Raw genomic sequence first — 26,481 nt, 5'->3', positions numbered from 1 at the left:
TCACTATAACATTGCCTTAGCTAATGGCAAAAATCCACATGCAAATACATTATACAGTATATCTGCTAAATGATATTATAGTAAAATAACTACACTCTCCTATGGCAGAAAAGTATTTAACCACTTTGAAAGCTGATGGGTTTCCAATGCATAGCCAAGGAAGACCTTTAGGCAAAATAGGATTTTAATGACTACACAAATACCCTATAACTACACAACTTAATGCCCCCTTGCGCACCAAAGAAGCTACTAACCCCTATGACAAACAAGGGGTGAAGTTGTTCCTCCTTTAACGAGGCAGCCTAATCACCTTCACCGTGGCACCTACCCATCTCCTCTCCTCTATCCCAACACACCTAACAGCCCCCATCTATATGAATAATTTACAACCCTATTAACAAAACCTGGCTAACAGGGATACAGGTTATAAAACAAACAATGAAAACATAACATTAGTAAAATATACATTACACAATAGAGTACTTAAAATGGCCATTTACCATTTAAGTGACAGTGAGGCTTTCTATGCCCCATCAAGGAGAGCTCAGGTAGCATCACTGGCATTCAAATGGTTAATAAAAGAAGAAGACAACTTACACCATCCAAGCTGAGGCCCCCCAGTGGCTGCATGGTCAAATTTGGTAACACTAATGTGCTGATATCCAACCATGAAAAATAAAACCTCTACTGTATCAAAATAATCCTTTCTTCATTACTTAATGGCCCAAAGAGAAAAATATGTAACAAGAAGGCCAACGCCTGATGGCCTACAGCAAACTGGCAGTCATCTAAGACCTATAGATCTCGGTTGAAGAGTAATCCTTTTGACAGATTGGTTAAATCTATTAATCTTTTTTTCTATCTTTTTATAGGAGCCATCCTTCTGTGTCATCTCTCTGCAGTTAACTGAAGTGTTTTGTAAGGCTTTGGACCACATGATAAATCAATCACAGTGAGTGATTTACCACCTTCTAACTGCTGTTACTGATAACATCACATGAGGAAAAGTAACCTGAAGATCTGACATCATCTATAAGAGCGGTTTTAGCATTTGGCAATCAATCAATATGATTGGTTCATCTACCATGTGTGCATTTAACAGGTATTTTTGTAAATTCATCTATTTAAGGGCGCTGGCATAACACTGCAGTCGACGGCACAGAGAGAATGCATGAAGATGAGTCCCGATAAGAAAAGATTTTAGGATTTACCCAATTTGAACAGAGGATTACACTTCAATCAACAGATCATGATGGACTTCAATCAATGGCTCGTTTAGGGACATGGATGGCTCTTTATTGCAGTAAGCCTTTGGACCCTGGATTAGGCCACATTAAAGGCCTCATGGATAATTTTGTGTGGCTCTTTTTTTCCTGGGTTTTTTTTTTGCCATGAAGTGGCAAAGATGATTATTTTTTTATACATTAGGTTTTCTTTTGGTGGTTGGGCATTGACACATAGAATTACCAAATTTCTTTAGTGGATGTGGTAAGTGGTCTTCTTCTTTCATTAACCACTTGAATGCTAGTGAGGCTATCTTGGCTCTCCTTGGGGCTAATAGGGCTGCAAGTCATTCATATAGATGGGGGGGGGGTTATTAGGTATGTTGGGTGGTTAATGGGAGTTGGTGTCGCGAGGAGGGTGGTTAGACCTTATTTTTGGTTTTCAAGGCAGAGAGGTAATATAGTGGTAGGAGTACAGCATATTAATCCATTAGTAGACAGTAGTTGTTGTCCATTACTATCTGGTCACTTGTGTTATTGATGGGTTCATATATTGAAATACTTTAAAATGTTTCTTTAACCCTCTTTGGGCCCCAAGATGTAGCCACTACATCCTGCAGTCTGGCACACCAGGGGCCCCATAACATAGTGGCTACATCATGACCACAGAGGACTAATTTTCCAGGAGAGATCACATCCTGCACACACGTGATCTGTTGAGCAGGGAGATGGAAGAGGAGGCCACCTCTTCAGTTTCCAGGTAAAGGACCTCCTCGAGTACGTGACCGCTATGCAGAGTGGTAACGTGATCGCTGTTTGCTTAAGGGATCGTGACACTCTGTGCTCCAACAGCACTCAAGGGGTTAATGTACATTTATCACTTACTCCTTGTTGTTTTATGTTACCTTGCCTAGGTATATAGTGGCCATTGCATGCAAGATAGGCCTAATGCAAGCCACTTTTTAAATTTTAAATATCATCAGATATTTGACTTCAGTGAATAGCATAATAAGTAATTTGGCATTTATTACTCATTTGCATATACCGCTTTCAAAATATTGCTAAAAAAAATATTGTATACATTTTTTTAATGGGAAAATGTAGGACGTTTTATTTTTATTATTTCAATATTGTTTGAATGTGAAACAGTATTCCTGGCTAAAGTTTGAAGATTTTTTTTCTGAAAAGATCAACTACTTTTATTTAAAAAAATTAAAAAAGACCATATAAAACAACAAATAGAAAAATGAATCAGAAAATTTGTTGGATCTGACTTGTAATTCATTTAGATTAGAACATTTCTTTATCAATTTAATTCAAAGTTCAAATGAAATGTTGTATTTTCCTGAATCTGCGAAGTTGGGATTACAAAAGCCAAGAACATGCCTATTCTTAGTCATAAATTATATTGCCCCTGTTGTAGCACTCCCAATGGTGTAATGATGTGTATATTAAAAAGGTTAAACTTTATTAGTATAATGATTAAAATAAAAGTGGACTTACCAACAAAAACATATCACCTAACAAATGATACATCTCAGAATTACACCAAAAAAGGTGTGAAGGACTATTGTATACAATATAATTGGATAGGACTGTAATAGTAATCCTCCTTTTGTCCTATTGGACTACAAACTGTATTACCTTTTTATCAAAAAGCGAAATTCGCCACTGATTAGAAGTATGTGGTATCTAAAGTTCTCAGTTATCGCTGAGTATAAATGCTTACAATCAGTTTTTGTGCTTCACAGGCGGTCGCCTGTGGAAGAATGTTGTCGGATTCCAACATCATGGGATCCTGATCAAGGTCACTGCCTTCGTCCTCGGCATCATAGCTGGCACCAGAAGGTTCCTTTTTGTTGAACATCTCCACGGGTTCCTGCTGGGAGCAAAAGGGTGGTATCTCACTGCTCCGCAGATATGCTGGAATCCTGGAGCCTCGCTGGAGGTGAGGTTCGGCGGCTGGTCGACTCACTGAAAGCGGTAACCTCAGAGCCACTCTACGCTGCCTCCAGGACTGAATGCCATCATCATTCATGTTCTCCAGTAGGGTTGTTATCTTTGGTAAAGACAGAAGGTGTACAGACCGGTGGGTGCTGTACCGTAGAGGCCGGATCACTGTTCATGCGGTATACAGATCTGGGCCTTTCAGTGTGCTCTTGGAATGGCTCCGACTGAGGAACCATCTCGGATACTGATACTGATATGGCGGGAACAAAGAAAGCCTCCCCATCATCGGACCCGGTACCAGAATTGGGCATGTCTTTGGAAGAACAGGCCATAGGCGGTAGTGGCCAAGGTACGAAGTAGCTTGCACCACACTCTGGCACATAGCTCCCCATTCCAGGTCTTGACCTGGATAGGCACAATTTGGACATAGGCAGATCAAGCGGGTGGCATCCCCGATCGTTACCTCTAGAAATCACCCAGGCAAAGAGTAATTTCCCGTAGCACATTCGGCGTGGATTGGACTAAAGTGAGTGGAGGCAGAAGCACAAGTAGGGTAGCTCCTCCATCACTACTGGCTTAGAAGAACTGAGGGTGCGAACGGCTTCATCCGGCTCCTCTCTTTTCTTCAACCGTCGACGAACAGTGGTTGTCACAGTGCCCCATCCCTCTAGTGGATATTAGAGGAGGGTTCCACAGTGACAGGGCATGACTCTGACACCTGGCGGAGCCAATCACATCGCTTGGGTGGGGTCCTGGCTTTCGCGCCACAACCGTTAGAACTCTGCAACACTCTCTGCACCAGATACAACCCTGGGGCCATCCAGTCTGGGATGAGATTTGCAACAGTCTTTCCGCCAAAATACTTTACTTGTTCAGTGATTACTGGTTCCTCGGACTTGGAAGTAACCGTTTCACTGACCACGTCATACGTAATCATAATGTCCTCACTGTCTTCGTTCTTGGGTGGGACTAGGAGACCTAGACAACACAGAAAGGGCGTGGCAATGACTTTCATGCCACTCAGAAACATACTTGCAACACTGGTTTTTGCAGCTTGCAACTCCGCCACGCCCAGTAGCACTCCTCGCGGGAAACGCGTCAGAGTTTTAATTGTTGTGTGTCTGCTCTTTTGGCTTATATGCCTAATAAATAGTTGTTATTTTTTGCCCCAGCCCTATGCTCACTTTTTTGGCAGTGCTCTACCTTCCATTTCCATTTAACTTTGCACTACTTATTGGTATAGCAGCATGCTCGGTACAATCAGTCGCAGAGCAGCTGTTCCATTCTGAGGATTTTCTCCAGAGCTGCTGAGTGGATCCGGTTTCCAGCAAGTGTGAGGTCGGCGCTCCAGTTCCTTACCTGTACACCAGGAGAGGATCACAGCTGATGGAGACGACCATTGCGGAGGAGTGGATCGCCCTCCGTCTTCTCATCAGCCACCACCCCTCCACAGCACTGGGCAGCAACATCGCGGGAGGATCGCTAGGCACCCGGTAAGGCGGCGGGAGGCTCTGCTTGCAGGTCTCTACTACCATCCGCTTGTCCTTCTATACCGGGTGGCCGTCCCCGCAGCCCGAGTGAGGAGGGATTACTCCCTCTGAACCCCGTTTGCCCGGGGGAGTGTACCATCGGATTGGCTTGAGTGTTACCCTGGCAGAGTACAGGTGAGGTTGGAGCGACGCCGGCCTCACACACACCATCGGCCATTACTCACGGGACACTCATTGCCTGATTCCTTATGCATACCGGCTTTTGAAATGCTATTTTATTACGTTATATGATACAGGACTTTGCAGTATTTGTAGCATCAGCTTGGGGGTTTCCCCCTTTTTTTCTCTGGACCATAAATAAAAATCTGATTCCTCTGAAATGTGCACCCCTTCCACCCAGCATTCCAGAGGCTCATGAGGAACAGGCTAATTACTAAGATTATTACAACACTACTAGTGCCACCATTACTCTAACACTACCAGTACTATAGAACTTTAAAAAGACCATGCAACAATAACTATCTGCCCATCTCCAGTATCAGTGCCCACGGGAGAGATGTTGTCAATTATTTCAACTAGTAGTGGTGCTAGCTAGTGTGTGGCATTGGCAGCTTGCCATTGGCACAGCACTTGGCTTGTTGTGTTCATTAATATATGTACAGTATGTTCAACTTCTAAATCAGTTACTGTTCCATCTCCCCGTACCACCACTACCATAATTGCCTAGCACGTATCATGAAAATCTCCCCCAGCTTTCCACCATTAAAATTCCCTGAAAACTTTCTGGAAAAAGCCAAACATTCACCACCCCCTCCAACACTATTGCCTCTTTACCTTTTCTTTTCACATTACCCTTATTCCCTCTAGATTGTAAACTCCCATGAGCATGACCCTCATGATCTCTTTGTATCTGTTTATGCATGTTTGACCTTATTTAGTATGTCAGGTCTGTTTATGTAATTAATATCACTCTGTACCCCCATTGTACGTGCTGTGGAATATGTTGCCGCTTTACAAATAAAACGATAATAATAGTAATGGGGAATACACTGCTACATTATGAAATAATGATTATTATAGGCTTAAGCTGGCAAATTCCAGGCTTTATTGAAAACCATGCTCTCTGATTGGATAATGCCTGGAATTTTTGACACCCTGACAAGTTTTTCAGCAATCAGCTTTCAGTTCTCTTCTACACAGAGTGAAAATAGCTCTGTCAGGGGAGTTGATTGGACAGGAGGCAGCAGCAAGGTACTGACTCCTCCCCCTCCCTGCCAGCAGAGAGCTCCGCACAGGAGAGTGAGGAGAAAGGTTTGTGTGTTTGCTGAGTTTTGTGGGTCTAGAGGGGGGCAGCAGAGTGTTTTGTTGTGTTTGTCTTGTTGGTGTGTGCTTTGTGGGTGTAGAGGGGGGCAGCAGAGTCTGTTTTGTTGGGGTGTGTGTGTGTGTCTGCAGTGTGTTTAGTGGGTGAAGAGGGGGACTGCAGTGTGTTTTGTGGGTGTAGAGGGGGGGCTGCAGTGTGTGTTTTGTGGGTGTATAGCGGGGGCTGCAGTGTGAGTGTGTCTTCAGTGTGTGTTTTGTGAGTGGAGGAGTGGTGCAGAGTTTTTTGTTGGTGTGTGTGTATGTGTGTCTGCAATGTGTGGGTTTACAGGGAGTCTGCAGTGGGTGTAGAGGGGGGCTGCTGGTGTCAGTTTTGTGGATGTAAAGGGGAGCAGTAGTCTGTTTTGCTGGTATGTGTCTTGTGAGTTTAGAGGGGGCTACAATGTGTGTGTGTTCAGTGGGTGTAGTGAGTGCAGGAGGGTTGCAGAGTGTGTTTTGGTATGTGTGTGTGTGTCTGCAGTTTTGTGGGTTTACAGGGGGCTGCAGTGTGTGTTTTGTGACAGTAGAGGGTTGAGGAGTGCTGCAGAGTGTTTTGTGGGTGTAGAGGGGGGTTGCAGAGTGTGTGCGTTTGTGTGTATAGAGGGGGGACTGCAGAATGTGTGTAGAGGGGGGCTGTGTGCATGTACAATTTCCTTTTAAAAAACTTGTGCAATAAAAGAATGTAGACGATCATGCTGATAAAAATCAATGACTAAAAAAGTGTCTAACTTTTTTATGAAAAATGTAAAACAAATTAAAATAAGCCTACATTTAGCCTACAGTATAATAGTAATAATCCCCTCAGAACTGGGCATTACTGGCCAATAATGCCCTGGCTGCATTAAAGTCCCTCAGCTTCACCTCAGGCCTTCAACTCATCCAGCCAGGGCATTATTGGCTAGTAATGCTCTGTTCTTCATGGATTATTACTTAAGTACTGTTCAGATGCTTAGAATGTATAGGTGCCAAAATCTTAAACATATTAAAAGCAGAAGCTGGAAATGTGCTTTCATCCAATTGCAATCAAGAAAAACAGTAAATTAATGTTTTCAAATAAGCTAAGTATACATTCTTTCGTGAAAAAGTAGGTATCATTATGGAAACCACCATGCTTTATTAACATGGATTAGAACAAAGTACTTCCTATGAGGCAGATTTATGGATCAAATAACTTTTCAAGTTATAAAAAGATGCACATTGTAAATTACTTTTATGAAAAGACTATACTGGTGAGGCAAATCTTGACTTTTATCATCAGTCAAACATATTTCATAAAATTTTCAACACTATATCAAAGGGAAGGAAAAGGTAATATAGGTGTCACAACCGAAAATGAGATGTCCCAAATTTATTCACGATTGCTAAAAAAAAAATAAAAAAATCACTCTGAGTTATTGAGTTATAACAAGGAGTCCAAAGGACTGAATAAAACTCCACAGAAAGAATATCTTTAATGTCAACATCATTCTTTATTACTAGTGACATTTTCCCCTGTGTTATATTGATTGACTCCGGTACAATATTTCATCTGAAAATGTATTAGCTTGTTAGCAATGCATTCAGGCTACTTTGAATACTACCGAATCCTATTGTGTAAAGGTCAAGATCACGACTGCAACATTATACTGTATTTGCATTTGGGTCCAAATGCTGTGCATGCTCTTTAAGGTCAACTGGCTAGACAGTACCTACCATTGTGAACTTTGTTGTTCTTGGGCTAACATAGAGGCCCATATTATCTAAACTGTCATTTGCCATAAGACGCCTTTGGGTGTTGGTATGATCAGTACAGCCCCTTAAACTTAATAGGATGTAAACTGTCTTCTATCACTGGATGGTGCCTAATGGCTAAAACCTGTATGTTAAATATGGGCCCACATCCCAGTTGATCCTCTTCTTGGGTTAATGTTTTGTTACTTTATTTTGTCTGTAATGCTTTTATCACTTTCTAACTCTCTTTCGCTACATCATCCAAAAACTGAAGATCTTTTCAGACGTGGAAGTGTAATTAACTTCTGTGTGGGGCACATTTTTCCTTAAGAGTAGCAATATTTAAATGGTTGCGCAGAGCTAGAGTGCTTATGATGCAATATCATTGTCATACATGATCAAGAACAAAGAAGAAAACACAAGCATTTAGTGTGAATACAAATAAAGGTCTGTCACCTTTCACAAATTTCCCCTTTCTTAGAAAGAGAATTATTCACAAACTCAAAGATGAATACAAAAGCACAAGAAAGCGCCGGCAGAGGCGATAACGTATGAACTCCTGAGAATTTGGCAATGGTTCAAATTGTGCTTTTGAAAAACTAATGGAATGAGAAATGCTGTTTTAAGCTTCATGCCGTGTCAGATAATATAACCCTACAATGCCCTTGAATTAATTGGTGAACTATATTCAGAGTAATTCAGATAATCAAAGCGTAAGGAATTTAAAATGGGTAGGAACCAGATTTTTACTGAGTAGTATTTTTCTAATTGCACACAGTTAAATACAAATCAGCAATTCTAATGATAAGTGCATGTACTGTATTGTTAGGAGGGTAAAAAAAACACATCCTCTACTTAATTTAAAGAACACTATATCTTTACTAATCTTGAAACCAGTGTGAATGATGTTTATCCTGACTAGACTCCTGTGCTCTCATGTTGTACTAAAATGTACAATGTCACTTATGATATAAATTGAGTGAATCCAGCAGGCATCTGAATGCTGTGAGACGAATGAGAGGCAGTTTACCGAGGCAAGACTTTCTCATACACTTTCCAAGCATCAATCAAGTCCTGTGCTGCTGCTTTTCTTTCAAAACTGTACCTCAAACTAATGTCAATAAGGACCTTCTCCTGTTTGCGTACAGAAAATAATCAGTTGTCTTTCACAAGCACTTAATTTTACTTCTGAAACCGTGTACTGTAATATTCCTGAACACAAACTCATTTGAAACTTGAGTCACTGCTGATTCTCAGTTACAGGCTGGAAAAAAAAAATGTGAACCATTATTAATGAAACTGGTAAATTTCGCATTTGTTGCCATGTCTCTGATTCTTTCACAGAAGTGTTTGTAATGGGAGTTGTGATATCATCAAAAAGGGGGAAAAAAACTTGGCCTGCAGATACAGTATAATACAGTATTGTGTTGCAAACATTGGGCCTTAGAAGTGAGTTCTATGTACTTACCAGACACTCCCCTGTGATATCATCGCATGTGTCAGCATGACCAAAACAGCGGCATGGTTCACAGGTCCCACCAAAAAGAGTACCATTAACTCGTCTGTGTCCCGGCAAACACGACTGCAAACAAGAAAGAATGGGTAAAATAGTGAGCTACAAGATTGTGTGTGCTATTTCTATACAGTATATCAAATGTATATGCCAGTTAAATTGGGAAGCAAAAGGGAAGGGATGGGAGACACACAATTTTTCTTCCCGAAAATTACATGCGTGCTCTGCATTCCAACTGACCTTGGTGTGACTTGCAGGTGTAAGAATAAAGGGAGCGTAAGCTTGATCTCTCTTCTGAAGTAGCAAAACAAGGCAGAGAGAGAAGAAAGAAGATAAAAGGGAGAACAATTTGACCATGACAGAAAACAATAAAAGTAGTTTGAAATGAAAGTAGTAAGAAAAGAAAAACTGAGTTGTGATTAGTACCAAACTTTTGGCATGTCCATGACAAAATGAGTCTTCACCCTATTGAACATAGTGAGAAGCATGTAATGCCAAGTTATGTTACCTCCTATTAACTTTTTTTCTTTTTATGAATAATATGTTACATTTATCTGTAATATTGAATTCTGGGTACAAATTAAAATTTAAGACACAATAATGGCTGCCATTTTCTCATTCATTACTTTATTAATACAGTAAACACACACCGCCCCTTTAAGCTCAGAAGCCAAATCCACCAAATCTTGAAGATATACAGATAAGTTTAACTATATAATGTATGTATGTATGTCTTTATTTGTATAGCGCCATAAAATGTACATAGCGCTTCACAGTAGTAATACATGTCATATAAATAACAAATATAAATAACAGATCATGGGAATAAGTGCTTCAGACATACTGTAAAAGTAACATTAAGGAAGGAGTCCCTGCTCCGAGGAGCTTACAATCTAATTGGTAGGTAGGGAGAACGTACAGAGACAGTAGGAGGGAATACTAGTAAGTGCGTCTGCAGGGGGCCAAGCTTTGTGTCATGTGTCCATGATTATCCAGTGCTACTCATATGCTTCTTTAAGCAGATGTGTCTTAAGGTGGGTCTTAAAGGTGGATAGCGAGGGGGCTAGTCGGGTATTGAGGGGAAGGGCATTCCAGAGGTGTGGGGCAGAAAGTGAGAAAGGTTTAAGGCGGGAGAGAGCTTTAGATACAAAGGGGGTAGTAAGAAGACTTCCTTGAGAAGAACGCAAGAGTCGTGATGGTGCATAGCGAGAAATTAGGGCTGAGATGTAATGAGGGGCAGAAGAATGTAAAGCTTTAAAAGTGAGCAGTAGAATTGAGTGTGAGATACGCGATTTAATCGGAAGCCAGGAGAGGGATTTCAGCAGGGGAGACGCCGAGACAGATTTAGGAAAGAGTTATGTCAAGTTAGATGTAGCACTATGCATTTTTGTCTTATTACTTTATTAATTTATGTTTTCTCTGTGTTCTTCTTAGACCTACCATTACCCTACACAATATCTGCTCACAATTCAACTTACACACTACCTGCTCACAATTCAACCTACACACTACCTGCTCACAATTCAACCTACACACTACCTACTCACAATTCAACCTTCACACTACCTACTCACAATTTAACCTACACACTACCTGCTCACAATTTAACCTACACACTACCTACTCACAATTCAACCTACACACTACCTACTCACAATTCAACCTACAAACTACCTGCTCACAATTCAACCTACACACTACCTACTCACAATTCAACCTACACACTACCTACTCACAATTCAACCTACACACTACCTGCTCACAATTCAACCTACACACTACCTACACACAATTCAACCTACACACTACCTGCTCACAATTCAACCTACAAACTACCTACTCACAATTCAACCTACACACTACCTGCTCACAATTCAACCTACACACTACCTGCTCACAATTCAACCTACACACTACCTACTCACAAATCAACCTACACACTACCTACTCAAAATTCAACCTACACACTACCTACTCACAATTCAACCTACACACTACCTGCTCACAATTTAACCTACACACTACCTACTCACAATTCAACCTACACACTACCTACTCACAATTCAACCTACAAACTACCTGCTCACAATTCAACCTACACACTACCTACTCACAATTCAACCTACGCACTACCTGCTCACAATTCAACCTACACACTACCTACTCACAATTCAACCTACACACTACCTGCTCACAATTCAACCTACAAACTACCTACTCACAATTCAACCTACACACTACCTGCTCACAATTCAACCTACACACTACCTTCTCACAATTCAAACTTCACACTACCTACTCACAATTTAACCTACACACTACCTACTCACAATTCAACCTACACACTACCTGCTCACAATTTAACCTACACACTACCTACTCACAATTCAACCTACACACTACCTACTCACAATTCAACCTACACACTACCTACTCACAATTCAACCTACACACTACCTGCTCACAATTCAACCTACACAATACCTACAAACTACCTACAAACTACCTACTCACAATTCAACCTACACACTACCTGCTCACAATTCAACCTACACACTACCTACTCACAATTCAACCTTCACACTACCTACTCACAATTTAACCTACACACTATCTAGTCACAATTCAACCTACAAACTACCTGCTCACAATTCAACTACACACTACCTACTCACAATTCAACCTACACACTACCTGCTCACAATTCAACCTACACACTACCTACTCACAAATCAACCTACACACTACCTACTCAAAATTCAACCTACACACTACCTGCTCACAATTCAACCTACACACTACCTACTCACAATTCAACCTACACACTACCTACTCACAATTCAACCTACACACTACCTGCTCACAATTCAACCTACACACTACCTACTCACAATTCATCCTACACACTACCTGCTCACAATTCAACCTACACACTACCTACTCATAATTCAACCTTCACACAATCCTTCTCACAAATCAACCTACACACTACCTGCTCACAATTCAACCTTCGCACTACCTACTCACAAATCAACCTACACACTACCTGCTCACAATTAAACCTATACACTACCTGCTCACAATTCAACCTACACACTACCTACTCACAATTCAACCTTCACACTACCTACTCACAATTCAACCTACACATTACCTACTCACAATACAACCTACACACTACCTGCTCACAATTCAACCTACACACTACCTACTCACAATTCAAGCTACACACTACCTACTCACAATTCAACCTACTCACTACCTACTCACAAATCAACCTACACACTACCTACTCACAATTCAACCTACACACTACCTACTCACAATTTAACCTACACACTACCTACTCACAATTCAACCTACACACTACCTACTCACAATTTAACCTACACACTACCTACTCACAATTCAAAACAAACAAGGCAAAACCTGAGACTAAAGGCGAAATCACTGAATTGGGAGTCAGCAGGAGGTACTACAGGTATAGTTTCCATTGGAAGAACAACCATTCCCATGAAATATCTGTCCTCTTTCTGCCGTTCAATGTCAGCAAGCTGAGGGCAGGTGAAAGTGATGTGTGGAGAAAACTATTTTAGAAAGGAAAACAGGTAAACCCTCATTGTATCACAACAAAACTCTTTCTTCAACCTAGTGGGGCTTATTCATTAAACAGCGACTTTTGTCATGCGAGACAATTTGATATGTTGCTGTCAAAATCAGGAGTTTTTCCTGTTTTCATTAAGAATTATCTATGCAGAAAGATCGCAACAAACCACCTCTCATTTTCATGTGCTTCAACGTCACAACAAAAGTGTATTACTTGACACAATAGGGTCTATGTATCAAGGCACAAGACGTGCAACGCTGAGCAACAGACCTGTACCTTACTGTATGTATCAATAGGAAAATTCCTCACTGAAATCAATTGGATTTATTTCTTTGATGCATCAAAGTTTTTGTTGACACAGAATTGCTTTACTTTTGCCTTGATGAATCTACCCCAATGAGTGAAAGTGTGTGAGAGAACATCCCACCTTCTTTATAGGCCTCCAAAATAAATAAGCTATTCAACTCAGGGCGAGTTGTTTTCAAAGAAGAATTATATCTGAAATATATATGCATGATATATACAGAAATATTCAACTATTTTACCTATTTGATTCATACACAGAGTTGAATAGGTTTAAGTATTCTGAATGTCTATAAGGAAAGGGGGGTCTTCCTTTGGTGGACTTTCTCTGTTTTCCCCGTCTATCTTGCTCTTTATATTTTTGCATGCCTGGGGAGGTGAGATCTCTGGCCTAGCATTTCCATGTGAAATGTAATTTAACAGATTGTTAAAAAGCTTGTGAATCTCATGTTTGTGAGATCTCCTCATTTGCATACCGTATTAATTTGCAGATACTAAAAATAAGGAGTGTAAATAACATTTTGCACTATTTGGACAAGAAATGTTAATTGAATATGTTGTACTGTGTTTCAGTGCAAAAGTTTACAATTTTCACAGTCAAATACCACTTTTTCTGTGCATTAAAACTGCCCATCATGTGCACATCCTTTTCTTTTTGTGACTTATGGGTGTCACCATTATATATATATATAATATAATATATAATATAATATATATATTGGTTAATTTACCCTTTATAGAATTAACATAATTTATACATAGATGTAGTGCCATCTAGGCATCTGGCTACTGTATATGAGACTTTCACGTCTTAAAATTCTATTGTTTACCAACTCAGCTGCATCATACTGTAAGTAAATGTATAGGGATTACTATTAAGACTCATTATCATATGCAGGCATGGAGCAGCAAAACAAGCAAGCAAGCTGAAAAGATAGTGCCCCAAGTGCCCGTGTAAATGTCACCGTCTTTATAGCTTTATGAAGTGAAGCACCTTGCGATCTGAAATGACTTCCTCTGAGCCATACTATAACTCTTATAGAATAATTTTCTCTTCAATGCTGAGGGCAATGCCCTATTGGGTGTATAGCCTTTGTAGTAGAATCTGCTCTGGGTAAGCAGCTTAGAGTTTTTATTTGTACATGTATATGCCTGAAATATGTAGGCACTATACATTTCTTCATAAAAATGTCTATCTGAACAAGTAAGCAATGGTAAACAAAATCCAGCATTAACGTCTGGCAATAATAGATAAACGCAGATGAAGTCAGACTTTGATAAGCTTATTATCTTAATCTATATCATTTTCTAACTGGTCAATATGCCTGTGACCTGGTCAATATGCATGTGTTTTTTTGTTCATACAGACACACATAATACAATCTAACCGTCCTTGAAAACAACTATCTTGTTGTCACAAATGTCAGTACAGGAACCACTTCAGACGAATGCGTTATGGATCTACCCAGCATTTAAAGTTCATCATTTTATTATTTAATACTGTACTTAAAGACTTAAAATGGGAAAAGGTGATGGGTTATCTCTGAATGGCAGATGCTCAAAGGAAATATTCAAATTTTCTAGAAAGACAGATAATTACTATTTAGATTTTAAAAATATAATAGCATAAAATACCTGGTTCACTATTACATACTTAAAGTTTAGTGTGCGCTGTCATCCCTTTCAGAGTCATGTGCATGCACTAGACTGATAGAACCTTTGTGGTTTAATGATTAAGGGCATATTATATATCTGATGAAGTGTCCGAGTGTAACGTTTAAATCACATATGAAAGTAATTGTAACCTATCCTTTTTTTTTCTGCATCTTCCAGAACAAATGATAAACTCCTTCACAGCTCAATCAGTGTAGGTTAATAAGAGAGATTAACTTGTTTATAAAAGATATTGTTGACAATATACTGTAGGCTAAAAGATAATCAAATAGTATCTTAAGTTCCACCTGACACTCACTTCACAGGATGTTCCACTGAATCCCGGAGGGCACTGACAGATCTCAACAGCAAGTGCTGTATTTCCAGCGGATGAATATTCTTCAGCTACTTCTAAGGTAACGGAACTTAGTCTAGGACATTAAAAAGAAGAGGGAAAGGTTATCATCACAATGAATGCTCACATCACTCAATTGTTGCTAAGTTTCTAACTTATGGCTTCCTGATGTAATATTAAGTCAAATTAACTGTACCACAGAGATATTTTGCACACAGAAGTACAGTAGTATAGATTTGGATCAGTAACAAATTCAATCACACAGAGAAAAACTGATGCCAGACTGAATTGTTAAACCTTTCTCGCTGACTGCCCCACACCTCTGGAATGCCCTTCCCCTCAATATTCGACTAGCACCCTCTCTATCCACCTTCAAGACCCATCTTAAAACACACTCCTTATCAAAGCATATGAGTAGTTCTGTGGCTGATACGTTACACCTCATACATAAACCTTGGCCCCTTGCAGACGCACTTACCAGAACACCCTCCTACTGTCTCTGTACATTCTTCCTACTTACCAATTAGATTGTGAGCTCTTCGGAGCAGGGACTCCTTTTTCCTAAATGTCTCTTTTATGTCTGAAGCACTTATTCCCATTATGTATTATTTGTTATTATATGATTGTCATGAGTTTTACTGCTGTAAAGCGTTACTGTACAGTATGTACATTAATGGCACTATATAAATAAAGAGATACGCATATACAAATGAGAAGAGAAAACTGATTGAAATTACCAAAAGGGGAGGAAAAACGCTTCTTTGACTGCACTTCTTCGAACTTGGAAGAGATGTCAGCACGCAAAATGCACATTGGGTTTTGCACTCATGTCACTTTCATAATATTATAAGTAAAAAAGACTTATTAAAAAAACAATTGGTGTTTGATTCCAATAGAATAACAGGAATCACTCTTAGGAACTTTAAACTAGAGACTATCGAGTGAGTAATTCTATTAGACTTTCATGAGACTTTGCAGACTAGCATAAATTATCAAGCATATAAATACATAGAGGAGCTATGTAAATTACTCGTCTCTCTCTCTCCCTCTCACCCCGAGGTTCTAGCTCTCCATCGGAGGAATACCGGTAACTACCCAGATGAACCTTGTACTCTGTACAGATCCTATGCGCAGGTTCTATCTACTTTTGTGAGTGGCCTGTTTTTATCTCGTTTTTATTAAAATATTGTACCGATTTACACTATGGAGGCCGCGCTGTCCTTTTTTGTTTTATAGTAATTCGAGGAAGGTGATTGTTCCTGTGGATAGCTGCTCGGCAACTCCAGTGTTCTTATTTCTATTTTTGGCATTTTTTGCTGTTTGGCATTTTTTGTATCCTCACATTTCTGTGTTTACACTTTCACCCTCCCCCCCTTCCCTTGTTTGATATGGTTGTCTGCCTGTTTATCTTGACATTCTCTCTCTCTGTATATATATATATATATATATATATATATATATATATATATATATATATATATATATATACATGTAGAGGTATCAGTACCGTGTTAGCCGAGCTTCAATAATCAAAATAATAAAATAAAATAAAAAAATAAATAGATGATACCGTTCTGTGGCTAACGAAATGCTTTTATTTGTGCGAGCTTTCGAGATACACTGATCTCTTCTTCCGGCGATGTTACAATGAATGAAGCAAAAGGTATACTTAAAAACAGTGTCTCTTGGAATGTTATCTGTGCTGTTCCTTCCCCCGGTGTGGATGTGTTTTATGGCTAGAGGTGTCAAAAGGTTACTGTGAAAGCAAGTGAAGAAAGAGTGTGTATGTGTATCAGTGTGAATAAAAATGAATGGAGAGCCCACAGTATATACAGTGCTTTACACAAGGTGTGTGTGGAGTGGGACTGGATATAAATGGTGTGGGTGGGTTTGGAAATGTGAGAGTTAGTAGCACAACTAAAAGTGTGTGTGGATACTTAGTGGTCCCTATTGGTGTATAGGGATGGAAAAACAAGGAGTATTAGTATGTGTGAGAGACAGCTGTGTGTGCATACATATAGCACAGTATGTACAGACATGGCCTATAGCACTTATGGGACGAGAGTTCACTACTGTCAGTAATGACTCATAAAATTTCGATCTCTGTTTAGGCCACTGCTAAGTGTCCCGAACAGTTGCATAAATTTGTATTCATGCAACCGTCTCTCTTTCTGGGTTTTAAGATTACCTTTGAGTATGGCAACCCTCAGATCGTTCATCTTATGGCCAGAGTCAGAGAAATGTTCGCCAACAGGACTGTCTCTTGTACCGCGTGTGATGCTGTGGCGATGCAGGTTCATTCTCTTGTTTAGGCCCTGCCCTGTCTCACCTATGTAGTAGCAGCCCCCTGGGCATTTCATGCACATGATGAGGTACACGACATTGCTGGAAGAACAGGTGAACCTTCCTCTGATTTTGTATTCCCGATTCCTGTGTGGTATTTGTATTGTGTCCGCTGTGTAGAGCATTGCGCAGGTTTTGCATCTTGGGTCCTGGCATGGTTTTGTCCCGCATTCAGTTGTACTGCTGAATACTTTACTCCTCACCATAATATTCTTGAGATTATGGGGTTGTCTGTATGATAATAAGGGTGCTTCAGGGAAGACCTGTTGCAGTCTTGTATCTTCCTGGAGGATGGGTTGTAGTTTCCTGGCGATCTTGCGTAGGGCTCCTAGGTGTGGGTTATATGTGACCACCAAAGGTACCCTGTCGCTTGTCTCCTTCTGTTTGTATTCAAGGAGATCACTTCTTGGTATTCTGGTGGCTTTGTGAATTTGCTGGTCTACAATTCTGTGGTTATATCCACGGTTTATAAAGTCTGATTGCAAGGCTTTAATCCGCTGGTATCTGTCTGCTGTGTCGGAACATATCCGGTTGTATCGTATGGCTTGACAGTAGATGGTTGCATGTTTGGTGTGTGTCGGGTGGAAGCTGTTGTCCCTCAAATAGCTGGCTCTGTCTGTAGGTTTGCGGTATACAGAGGTCTGTAGTTGGTTGTTCTTTATAGTAATGGTGGTGTCTAGGAAATGTACTTCATCCGGGGAATGGGTGAGTTTGAGGTTGATGGTCGGGTGGAAAGTATTGAAGTTGTCATGGAACTGTAGGAGGTCCTGTTCGCCAGAGGTCCAAATCAGGAGGATGTCATCGATGTAGCGAAGGTATGTAAGGGGTTTCAAGTGACAGGTGGACAGAAAGTCACTTTCCAGTTTTGCGCAGAACAGATTGGCATACTGTGGCGCCATCCGAGTACCCATAGCGGTCCCGGTTGTCTGAAGGTATGTGTCATTTCCAAATGTGAAGTAGTTATGGGTCAGAATAAATTCGATGCATTTAGTCACTGTCTCTGTGAGTGGCTCCTGCGGTCCCAGAAAGTATCTGCAGGCTGAAATCCCATCCTCGTGGGGGATGTTGGTATAAAGTGACTCTACATCCATGGTTGCTAGTAGTGTTCCTTTTGGGAGGGGGCCAATTGCATTCAGTTTGTTTAGCAGGTCGGTGGTATCCTGGATATAGCTGGGTGTGTTCCTGACAAGTGGTTTTAGAATGCCCTCCACCCAGCCAGAAATATTCTCGGTAAGTGTGCCAGATCCAGAGATAATAGGGCGCCCAGTGTTGCCCTCTTTGTGAATTTTATATATATATATATATATGTGTGTGTGGCAGGATGACCGTGGTTATTGAGGAGACAACACAATTCTTCTGGTGAAATAATATGCTGATGGATTTATTTGTCCAAAAATATAACAAAACAATGGGCGCGCTGTCCCTTTAAGAAATACAAAACATAAACAAAAGCCTATCCCCGTTAGGGAAGCTAACTAAACTTCGCTAAGCCTATCTACCCGGCTGGTTAGCAAAGCAAGACCATACCAGCAATATTTGGTAATAGCATTTGGCTCCTTACCTGGGAGCTTTATTCCATTGGGACAGCATGTCTGTGGAGCCTGTGTCTGTCTGTCTGTCACCTCTCCTATGTCCTCTCTCAGGGTCTGAGAGAGACTGCTGCCCCAGAGTCATTTCCTCTTCCTCTTTTTAAAGGCAGGTGAGCTTACTAATTAGGATCACCTGTGGACTGCTTAATCAGCTGGGTTAACTCCTCGTATACTGGAAAGCAGGCATATTGCCACCTCCTACTAATGTTTACAAAGTCTATGACTCTGTCACATATCCCTCTCCCCAGCGTAACATTATCAAGTGGAGCGTCCTGTACACCGAGACTGTGCACCCTAGAATGTGCATCTACATTACCGTGCAGTATGCCTGGCTGATGCTGCACTGTGAAGTTGAAAGGTTGTAATGATAGAAACCAGCGGGTAACTCTAGAGTTCTTTTCTTTGTTTCTATGCATCCACTGTAAGGGTGCATGGTCTGTAATGAGCGTAAATGACCTGCCCAATAGATAATATTTTAAAGTGTCTGTTGCCCACTTTACGGCCAAACATTCTTTCTCTACTGTAGCATACTTTTGTTCGCGGGGACACAACTTGCGACTTAAATATAAGACCAGGTGTTTTTCAGCTCCTACAAACTGGGACAGGACTGCTCTGAGACCTACTTCGGACGCGTCCATTTGCAGAAATTTTGCATTTTTTTTGTGTGGAAAATCCGGGACTACCAAGACTGGGTGACTACAGAGCGCTGTATGTAGGTCTAAAAATGCGGACTCCGCACCACTGCTCCATTTTACCACATCGGGTGCCCTTGTTTTTACTAAATCTGAAAGCTGTGCAGCCCAGGTTGCAAAACAGGGTATAAATTGCCTGTAGTAACCTACAATGCCTAGAAATGTCCTAACCTGTTTTTTTTTTTTTAAGGGGACGGAGCCAATTTTCAATGGCTTCAACTTTATTGGCTGGGGTTTTACAGTCCCACTTCCCACAACATAGCCAAGATAATTTGCTTCTGCCAAGCCGACTGAACATTTAGCTGGGTTGGCTGTAAGGCCCGCCTCCAGAAAGGTTCTCAACACTGCCTCAACCTTTTGTAGATGTGAGTCCCAATCTGGACTATGAATTACCACATCATCTAAGTACGCTGAGGCATAGTTCGAGTGCGGCTGTAACAATATTCATCAACCTTTGGAAGGTTGCAGGTGCCCCATGATGGCCAAATGGTAAAACGGTAAACTGGAAGAGGCCATCAGGTGTGGAGAAGGCTGTTTTCTCTTTTGCTGACGGGATTTGCCAATATCCCTTTGTAAGATTTAAAGTGGTTAGAAAACGAGCCCTCGCCAACCTCTCAATTAACTCGTCTACCCAGGGCATAGGATAGGCGTCAAACTTCGAGACTTCATTGACTTTTCTAAAGTCATTACAAAACCATATTGACCCATCAGGCTTAGGTACCAAGACAATAGGGCTGGGCCATTGACTATGGGACTCCTCAATTACCCCTAGATCTAGCATCTTCTTTACCTCTGACTGAATAGCCTCTCTACTGGCTTCTGGGATCCTAAAAGGTCTTATCTTAACTGCTATTCCCGGCTTGGTGACAATATCATAGGAAACCACCCTAGTTTTGCCTGGTATGCTGGAAAATACGTCCCTGTTCCTATTTATCAAATCTATAGCTACCCCATATTGTTCAGGAGTGAGTTCTGCCGATATTCAAACTGGTGGATCCTCCACTTTCCCGGATTTGGTAGCTGTCAGACATACCTCTCTATCCTTCCAGGATTTTAACAGATTTATGTGATAACCTTGCTCTACCTTCCTCCGATCTTGCTGTCGAATTTTATAATTCACCGGGCTGACCTGTTGTATAACTTCATATGGCCCTTGCCAATGTGATAACAGCTTGCTTTCGACTGTGGGAAAAAACATCATTACTCGGTCCCCTGGTTGGAAGCTGCGAACCGTAGCATGTCTGTTGTAAAGGTTCTGTTGGACTCTCTGTGCCTCTTCTACATGTTGTCCGATTATGGGAGTAACATGAGCAATGCAGTCTTTTAGATCTTCTACAAATTGGATGACATTCTTTCCTGAAACAGCTTGTTGCTCCCACTTTTCTTTGAGGCTATCCAGAATCCCTCTTGGGCGTCTCCCATACAGGAGTTCAAACGGGGAAAACCCTATAGAGGCCTGTAGTACTTCTCAGAAAGCAAACAACAGATAAGGCAACAAGGTGTCCCAGTTCTTCCCATCACAATCAACCACCTTCATCAACATCATCTTAAGAGTTTTATTGAATCTTTCTACCAGTCCTTCCGTTTGCGGATGGTAAACAGAGGTTCTTAGGGATTTTATTTTTAGCTCTATGCATACAGACGAGATCAAGACTATTCTAAAGCTTGCTTTAAACTAGCCCGGTTACATTCTGGGTATGTGCTGGGTGTAACCTGGCTAGTTTAAGGCAAGTTTAAGGCATTTCTGCATTGACAAATGACCCATAGGATTAACACAGCAGGGGTCCCTGGCTGTCCCATTCAGTTTGAATGGGACTGCCAGGGACCCCCACTGTTAATCTGATGGGCCATTAATCAATGCAGAAATGCTGGGTCTAGTTTAGGGCAAGTTTAAGGCATGTATCCAGCATATACCTGGGTGTACCTGGGTCTTTTGGCGATAACCACTGGTTTGTGTTAGAATAGTCGCAGTCTCTGCTGTAATTGTCGTATAAGTTTAGACATAAACGGGGTGCCCTGATCAGTTACAAAATTTCTTTTGGTATCCCGAGTTGGGAGAATACTTGTAACAATTCCTTAGCTATAGCTTTGGAGGAAGTATTACGTAAAGGCAGCGCCTCTGGATAGCGAGTGGCATAATCTAGAATTACCAGGATGTATTGGTGACCCTTGGCAGATTTCTCCAAGGGACCTACTATATCCATGCAATCCTCTCAAATGGGATCTCAATAATAGGCATAGGAATTAGCGTGGCCCTCAAGCTTGGTCGGGGGGCTGTCAACTGACACTCGGGGCAGGAGGCACAGAACCTTTTTACTGCATTATATATCCCTGACCAGTAAAATCTTTTTAGGATTCTTTTCTGTGTTTTTTCCACTCCAAGATGACCCCCCAATAAGTGAGAGGGTGCTAGGTCTAGGACCTTCCTTACTAGTGAACTAGGTACTAGCAATTTTTCTATTTCTTATCTCTCTTCTTGGCTCACATGGTGCAACAAATCGTCTTTGGTTGTTCCTTCTACCGGGACCCTATTAACTTCTGCTGCTTGGCTAAACCCATTTTTCAACCGGGGATCATTAGCCTGATCCCTACCAAAATTACTTGGGGAAAGTTCTAGACTTCCAAAACCTTCCTCTTCTGGAGTTTGATCTGTTACATCTATGGGTAACTCTGACTCCTGAGTGGCAACAAGCCATGTCTCTGACAACTCCTCATCCTCTGTTCTCCCTCTGTTAGGAGTAGTAACCAGTGCTAACTGGGATGGGGGAGAACCTCTTTTTTTTGTCCTTCCTACTTTGCCATTTTCATTTTGGGGGTTTAGACACTTCTGAGACTATTCAGGGTCTGTAAACGGAAAAACATCATCTGGAGTAGGATTGTTTAAGGTGAGTTATCCCCCTGCTCTGGGTGTCAAAACCAGGAAAATTAAAACCTAACACAAGGGAATGGGGTAGCTTTGGTACAATTGCTGCTGTAGTTTGGATGACTTGCCCCTCGACTTCTACTTTTATCGGAGTCGTGGTGTACGGAAGCGTACACCCATGCACAAATAATACCCGCAGCTTCTCACCCTGGCATAACTGGAGAGGCTTAGCCCACTTCCCTGATGCCAAGTTAATATCACTCCCTGAGTCTACCAGGACGGAGATTGTTTACCATTTAAAATCACCGTGGTAAGGAAGTTGTGAGTATTTTTATCCCCGCGGGTCACACATACCACTCCGCAGAACTCTGACCTCACAGAGCCATACGCACGCTCCATTGGTTCTGACAACTTAGGGCAGTGAGCCTTAATATGTCCCGCCTCCCCTCACTCAAAACAAACAATTGGCCCAGTTCGGTCTTGAAACCCTTTCAGAGATTTAGAGTTTCTGTCCCTATCCAGGTTTTCTTCCACTCCCTCAAACCGCGTGGCCGGTCGCGGGTCTTGGTTCCAGCGCTGGCTTCTACTGTTCGTGTTGGGCCGTGGGTTTTGGTTTGTGCGAGAGACTGTGGAGCATGACAGTTCATGGGTGGTTAGAAAACGTTCCACTGTGCCGACCATGGAATCATAAGTGATGTCAGAGGTCCTGGGGTAGCGCTCGAATGAAGCGGTCCAAAACCACCATCTCAAGGATCCGGGTCAGGCTATATGTGTGTGGTTTAAGCCACTTGGTCGCCAGATGGATCAAATCCCATAACTGGGATCTGGGTGACTTCTGTTCCTGGTATCTCCATGTATGGAACCTTTGCGCACAGACTGCGGGAGTCACTCCAATCCTTGGAAGGATTTCGCTTTTTAGATGGTCATAATCTGCTGCGGCTTCTTCGCCGAAGTCACAATATGCTTTTTGGGCTTCCCCTAGTAGAAAGGGTGCGATAATCCCAGCCGATTTGGAGCGGGCCCAACGTTCCCGGGAAGCGATTCTCTCAAAGGACCAGTTGTAACCCTCTAAGTCATCTTGCGGCATCATTTTCTGCAGGTATAGGTTCGCCTGGATTGGCCGCAGCTTGTCTGCCCTGGTCGAGTCCATAGTAATCTGGGCCAGGCGTTGAACCAGCTCCTTCTGTGTTTCTGCGATACCGGCAAGCTGGGCCGCAAGTATCAGCATAAGTCTGTGGAGCCTATGTCTGTCTGTCAGCTCCCCTCTGTCCTCTCTCAGGGTCTGAGAGAGACTGCTGCCCCAAAGGCATTTCCTCTTCCTCTTTTTAAAGGCAGGTGAGCTTACTAATTGGTTCACCTGCGGACTGCTTAATCAGCTGCGTTAACTCCTCGTATACTGGAAAGCAGGCATACTGCCACCTCCTACTAATGTATACAGAGTCCATGACTCTGTCACTATATATATATATATATATATATATATATATACACACACACACACACACACACACACACACACACACACACACACACGCTTGGCTAAAATATTTTATCCCCCTGTACCTTATGTTTCCACTTACCCTTCCTTATAGATTGTAAGCTCCTTGGGGCAGGGCCCTCCACACCTACTGTAACAATGTATGTTCATGTTTCTTATTTTACTGTTTTCATCCTGCAACACTGCACTGCACTACGGAATATGTTGGTGTGTTATAAATAAAGGATAATAATTGCTAGATTTATTCAGCTTTGCTATTCCATAAGACACTTTTCCGTTGAATGGGCCGTAGAGTGTCTTCCAGCACCGGTAGGTGTACTATTGAAGGGCCCAGCTTAGTAAATATAGCCCCAATGCATTTGAATAGTTATTTTACAATACCAAATCATGTATTCTATTTATTTTGCTTTGCAAAATAACAGCGAACACGCATGATTTTTTTCCATGCAAAACTGGACTGCTATAGCTTGTGTTTGTTGTATGGGTGAGAAACTACTCCACTCCGTGCTGCAAAATACTTGTTAAGTACAACATTGTAAACCAGCCCTGTTGGTAGGTAATTCAAAATGTTAACCCCTTGCGGTTTTTGTCCTACATTGCTCATTCCGAAAATAGCTTTAGACTGTTTTCTTCCTGATGCACTCACATTATAGTCTGTAAGTCACCTTTTTTGTTTTGTTTACAGTGTTGCTTTATGCTTTGGTGTCACCTCTATCGCTTGAATTTATTAAGCTCCTATAAGGGTTATCGTCCCTTGAGCCTAAGTTAACTGCTATTGCTTGTATGGCAGTAAAGGCAGGATTGAGCCCCGATACCCCTTAAAGGAACCTGGTATTCTATGTATAAGACCTATTCAGTAAGCTGCGTTAGCTCCTATTGTGGAAAGCACATGACAATGTAAGTGAACATTTGTTTATTTATTCAATACAAAAAGTGAATAAAACAAACTGCACTGCACTATATTGGTGTATCAGTTTCTACAAATAAATGTACACATTTTGTAAAGAAAGGATACAAAAACCACGGGATTACTTGCCATGTGAAAGTCTTATTAAACAAAAAGATTAAATTAACAGTAAAAACGGTACTAAATTACTGTGACCCATATATGACTAATGGATCTGAAGGAACTAATAACTTTAGGTTCCAATACCACAAAGCATTCCTCCAACTTATTAAAAATGAATGAAACATCAACACAAAGTGAAAGCAGCAGCCTGCAAATAACCATATTTAAAGAAAATAGGCAGTTGAATTCTTGAATCTAATTCTACTTCTTCAACTGCAGCTGCTTCCCCTCCTCTTATGTTTAATATAATTTGGCATGATGTGAAACTGCTATACACAAAAAAACAGTTTACACTGCGATACTGTGCATTTGTATTCAGTGAGCTTGTCCAATTTTCATTAGGTTCTGCTATTTGGAAAATGGAGTTTTAATGTGTTTAACAGTTTCCACTGTTATTCATTTAAGAAAGCGGCAGTGTATTTGTTCCTCAATGTGCCTGTTTTTATTTCTCATGCAGTTCAATGTAATACAAAATGCTGGCAGTAAAGGGTGCTGAATATGACAACATTCAAGTAAAAACAACCGTCTCTTGTATTTTATTTTTTACATTGCCTGAACAGCGGCATCACTCAGACGATCCATGGTCCCCCGACTTCTAGGGACCCCCCAATCCCCGTGATAAATGAGTTTCTCCAATAGGCAAATATTCTTGCCCACTAATTTATCCTGAGAATTTGGAGGTTCTTGGAAGTTGAGGCGGGGAACCAATATGACTGCTGGGGTCCGCCTAGCTCCAGAGGCCAATAGAAAGCTGCAACTACATCCAGAGTTAAAATTGTAACTTTCTATTGGTTACTCCATGGACATTTTTGTATATTTTTTTTTTGTCTCAAACGAAGAAATTCAAATACTGTATGTTGGGGACCGCAGGTCAGCACCGGGGAACCCTCCATCCCCCTGTTCTGGTAATAAAAATACCAAAAAATACCAAAAAGTGGGAAGCGCCACTGAAACACACAAATTATATTTATAGTACACAACATAAATTAGAAGAATCTCATCATAGTTATAGGGCCTAGATATTAACATAAGGAAACATTCAGCTGGCAAATGGGGAAAAATGTAAGAAGCTTTTAATCAACTGATTTGACAAAGATCTTCAGTACTGTAAGTAAAGTTTATGTCACCTCAAAACAGATGAGACTGTATATGATGTATATATATGCATATGTGTGTGTATGTATGTATATATATACAGGTAAACCCCGTTATAACGCAGTCCTTGGGGTCCACCCCAAGACCACCGCGTTAGTAACGGGGTCGCGCT

The 26,481-nt window shown here is 41.2% G+C and overlaps 1 protein-coding gene across 4 annotated transcripts in view; it reads right to left on the bottom strand.

Annotated features, from left to right (window-relative positions):
• LAMA2 (laminin subunit alpha 2) overlaps positions 1–26,481 on the bottom strand; it is a 736,088-nt gene that overhangs the window by 358,030 nt on the left and 351,577 nt on the right. For all 4 annotated transcript variants that reach the window (XM_075597283.1, XM_075597284.1, XM_075597285.1 and 1 more), the window contains exons 15-16: positions 15,125–15,236; positions 9,198–9,311 (exon numbers count right to left, since the gene is read on the bottom strand). In XM_075597283.1, the coding sequence (XP_075453398.1) occupies positions 9,198–9,311; positions 15,125–15,236 (226 nt within the window). The remainder of the gene's footprint in view (positions 1–9,197; positions 9,312–15,124; positions 15,237–26,481) is intronic.

Source organism: Ascaphus truei, chromosome 4 (genome assembly GCF_040206685.1).
Source record: "Ascaphus truei isolate aAscTru1 chromosome 4, aAscTru1.hap1, whole genome shotgun sequence".
Lineage (NCBI taxonomy): Eukaryota > Metazoa > Chordata > Amphibia > Anura > Ascaphidae > Ascaphus > Ascaphus truei.
The sequence above is the reverse complement of the archived record's forward strand: the minus strand, read 5'-3'. Positions and strand labels throughout refer to the sequence as shown.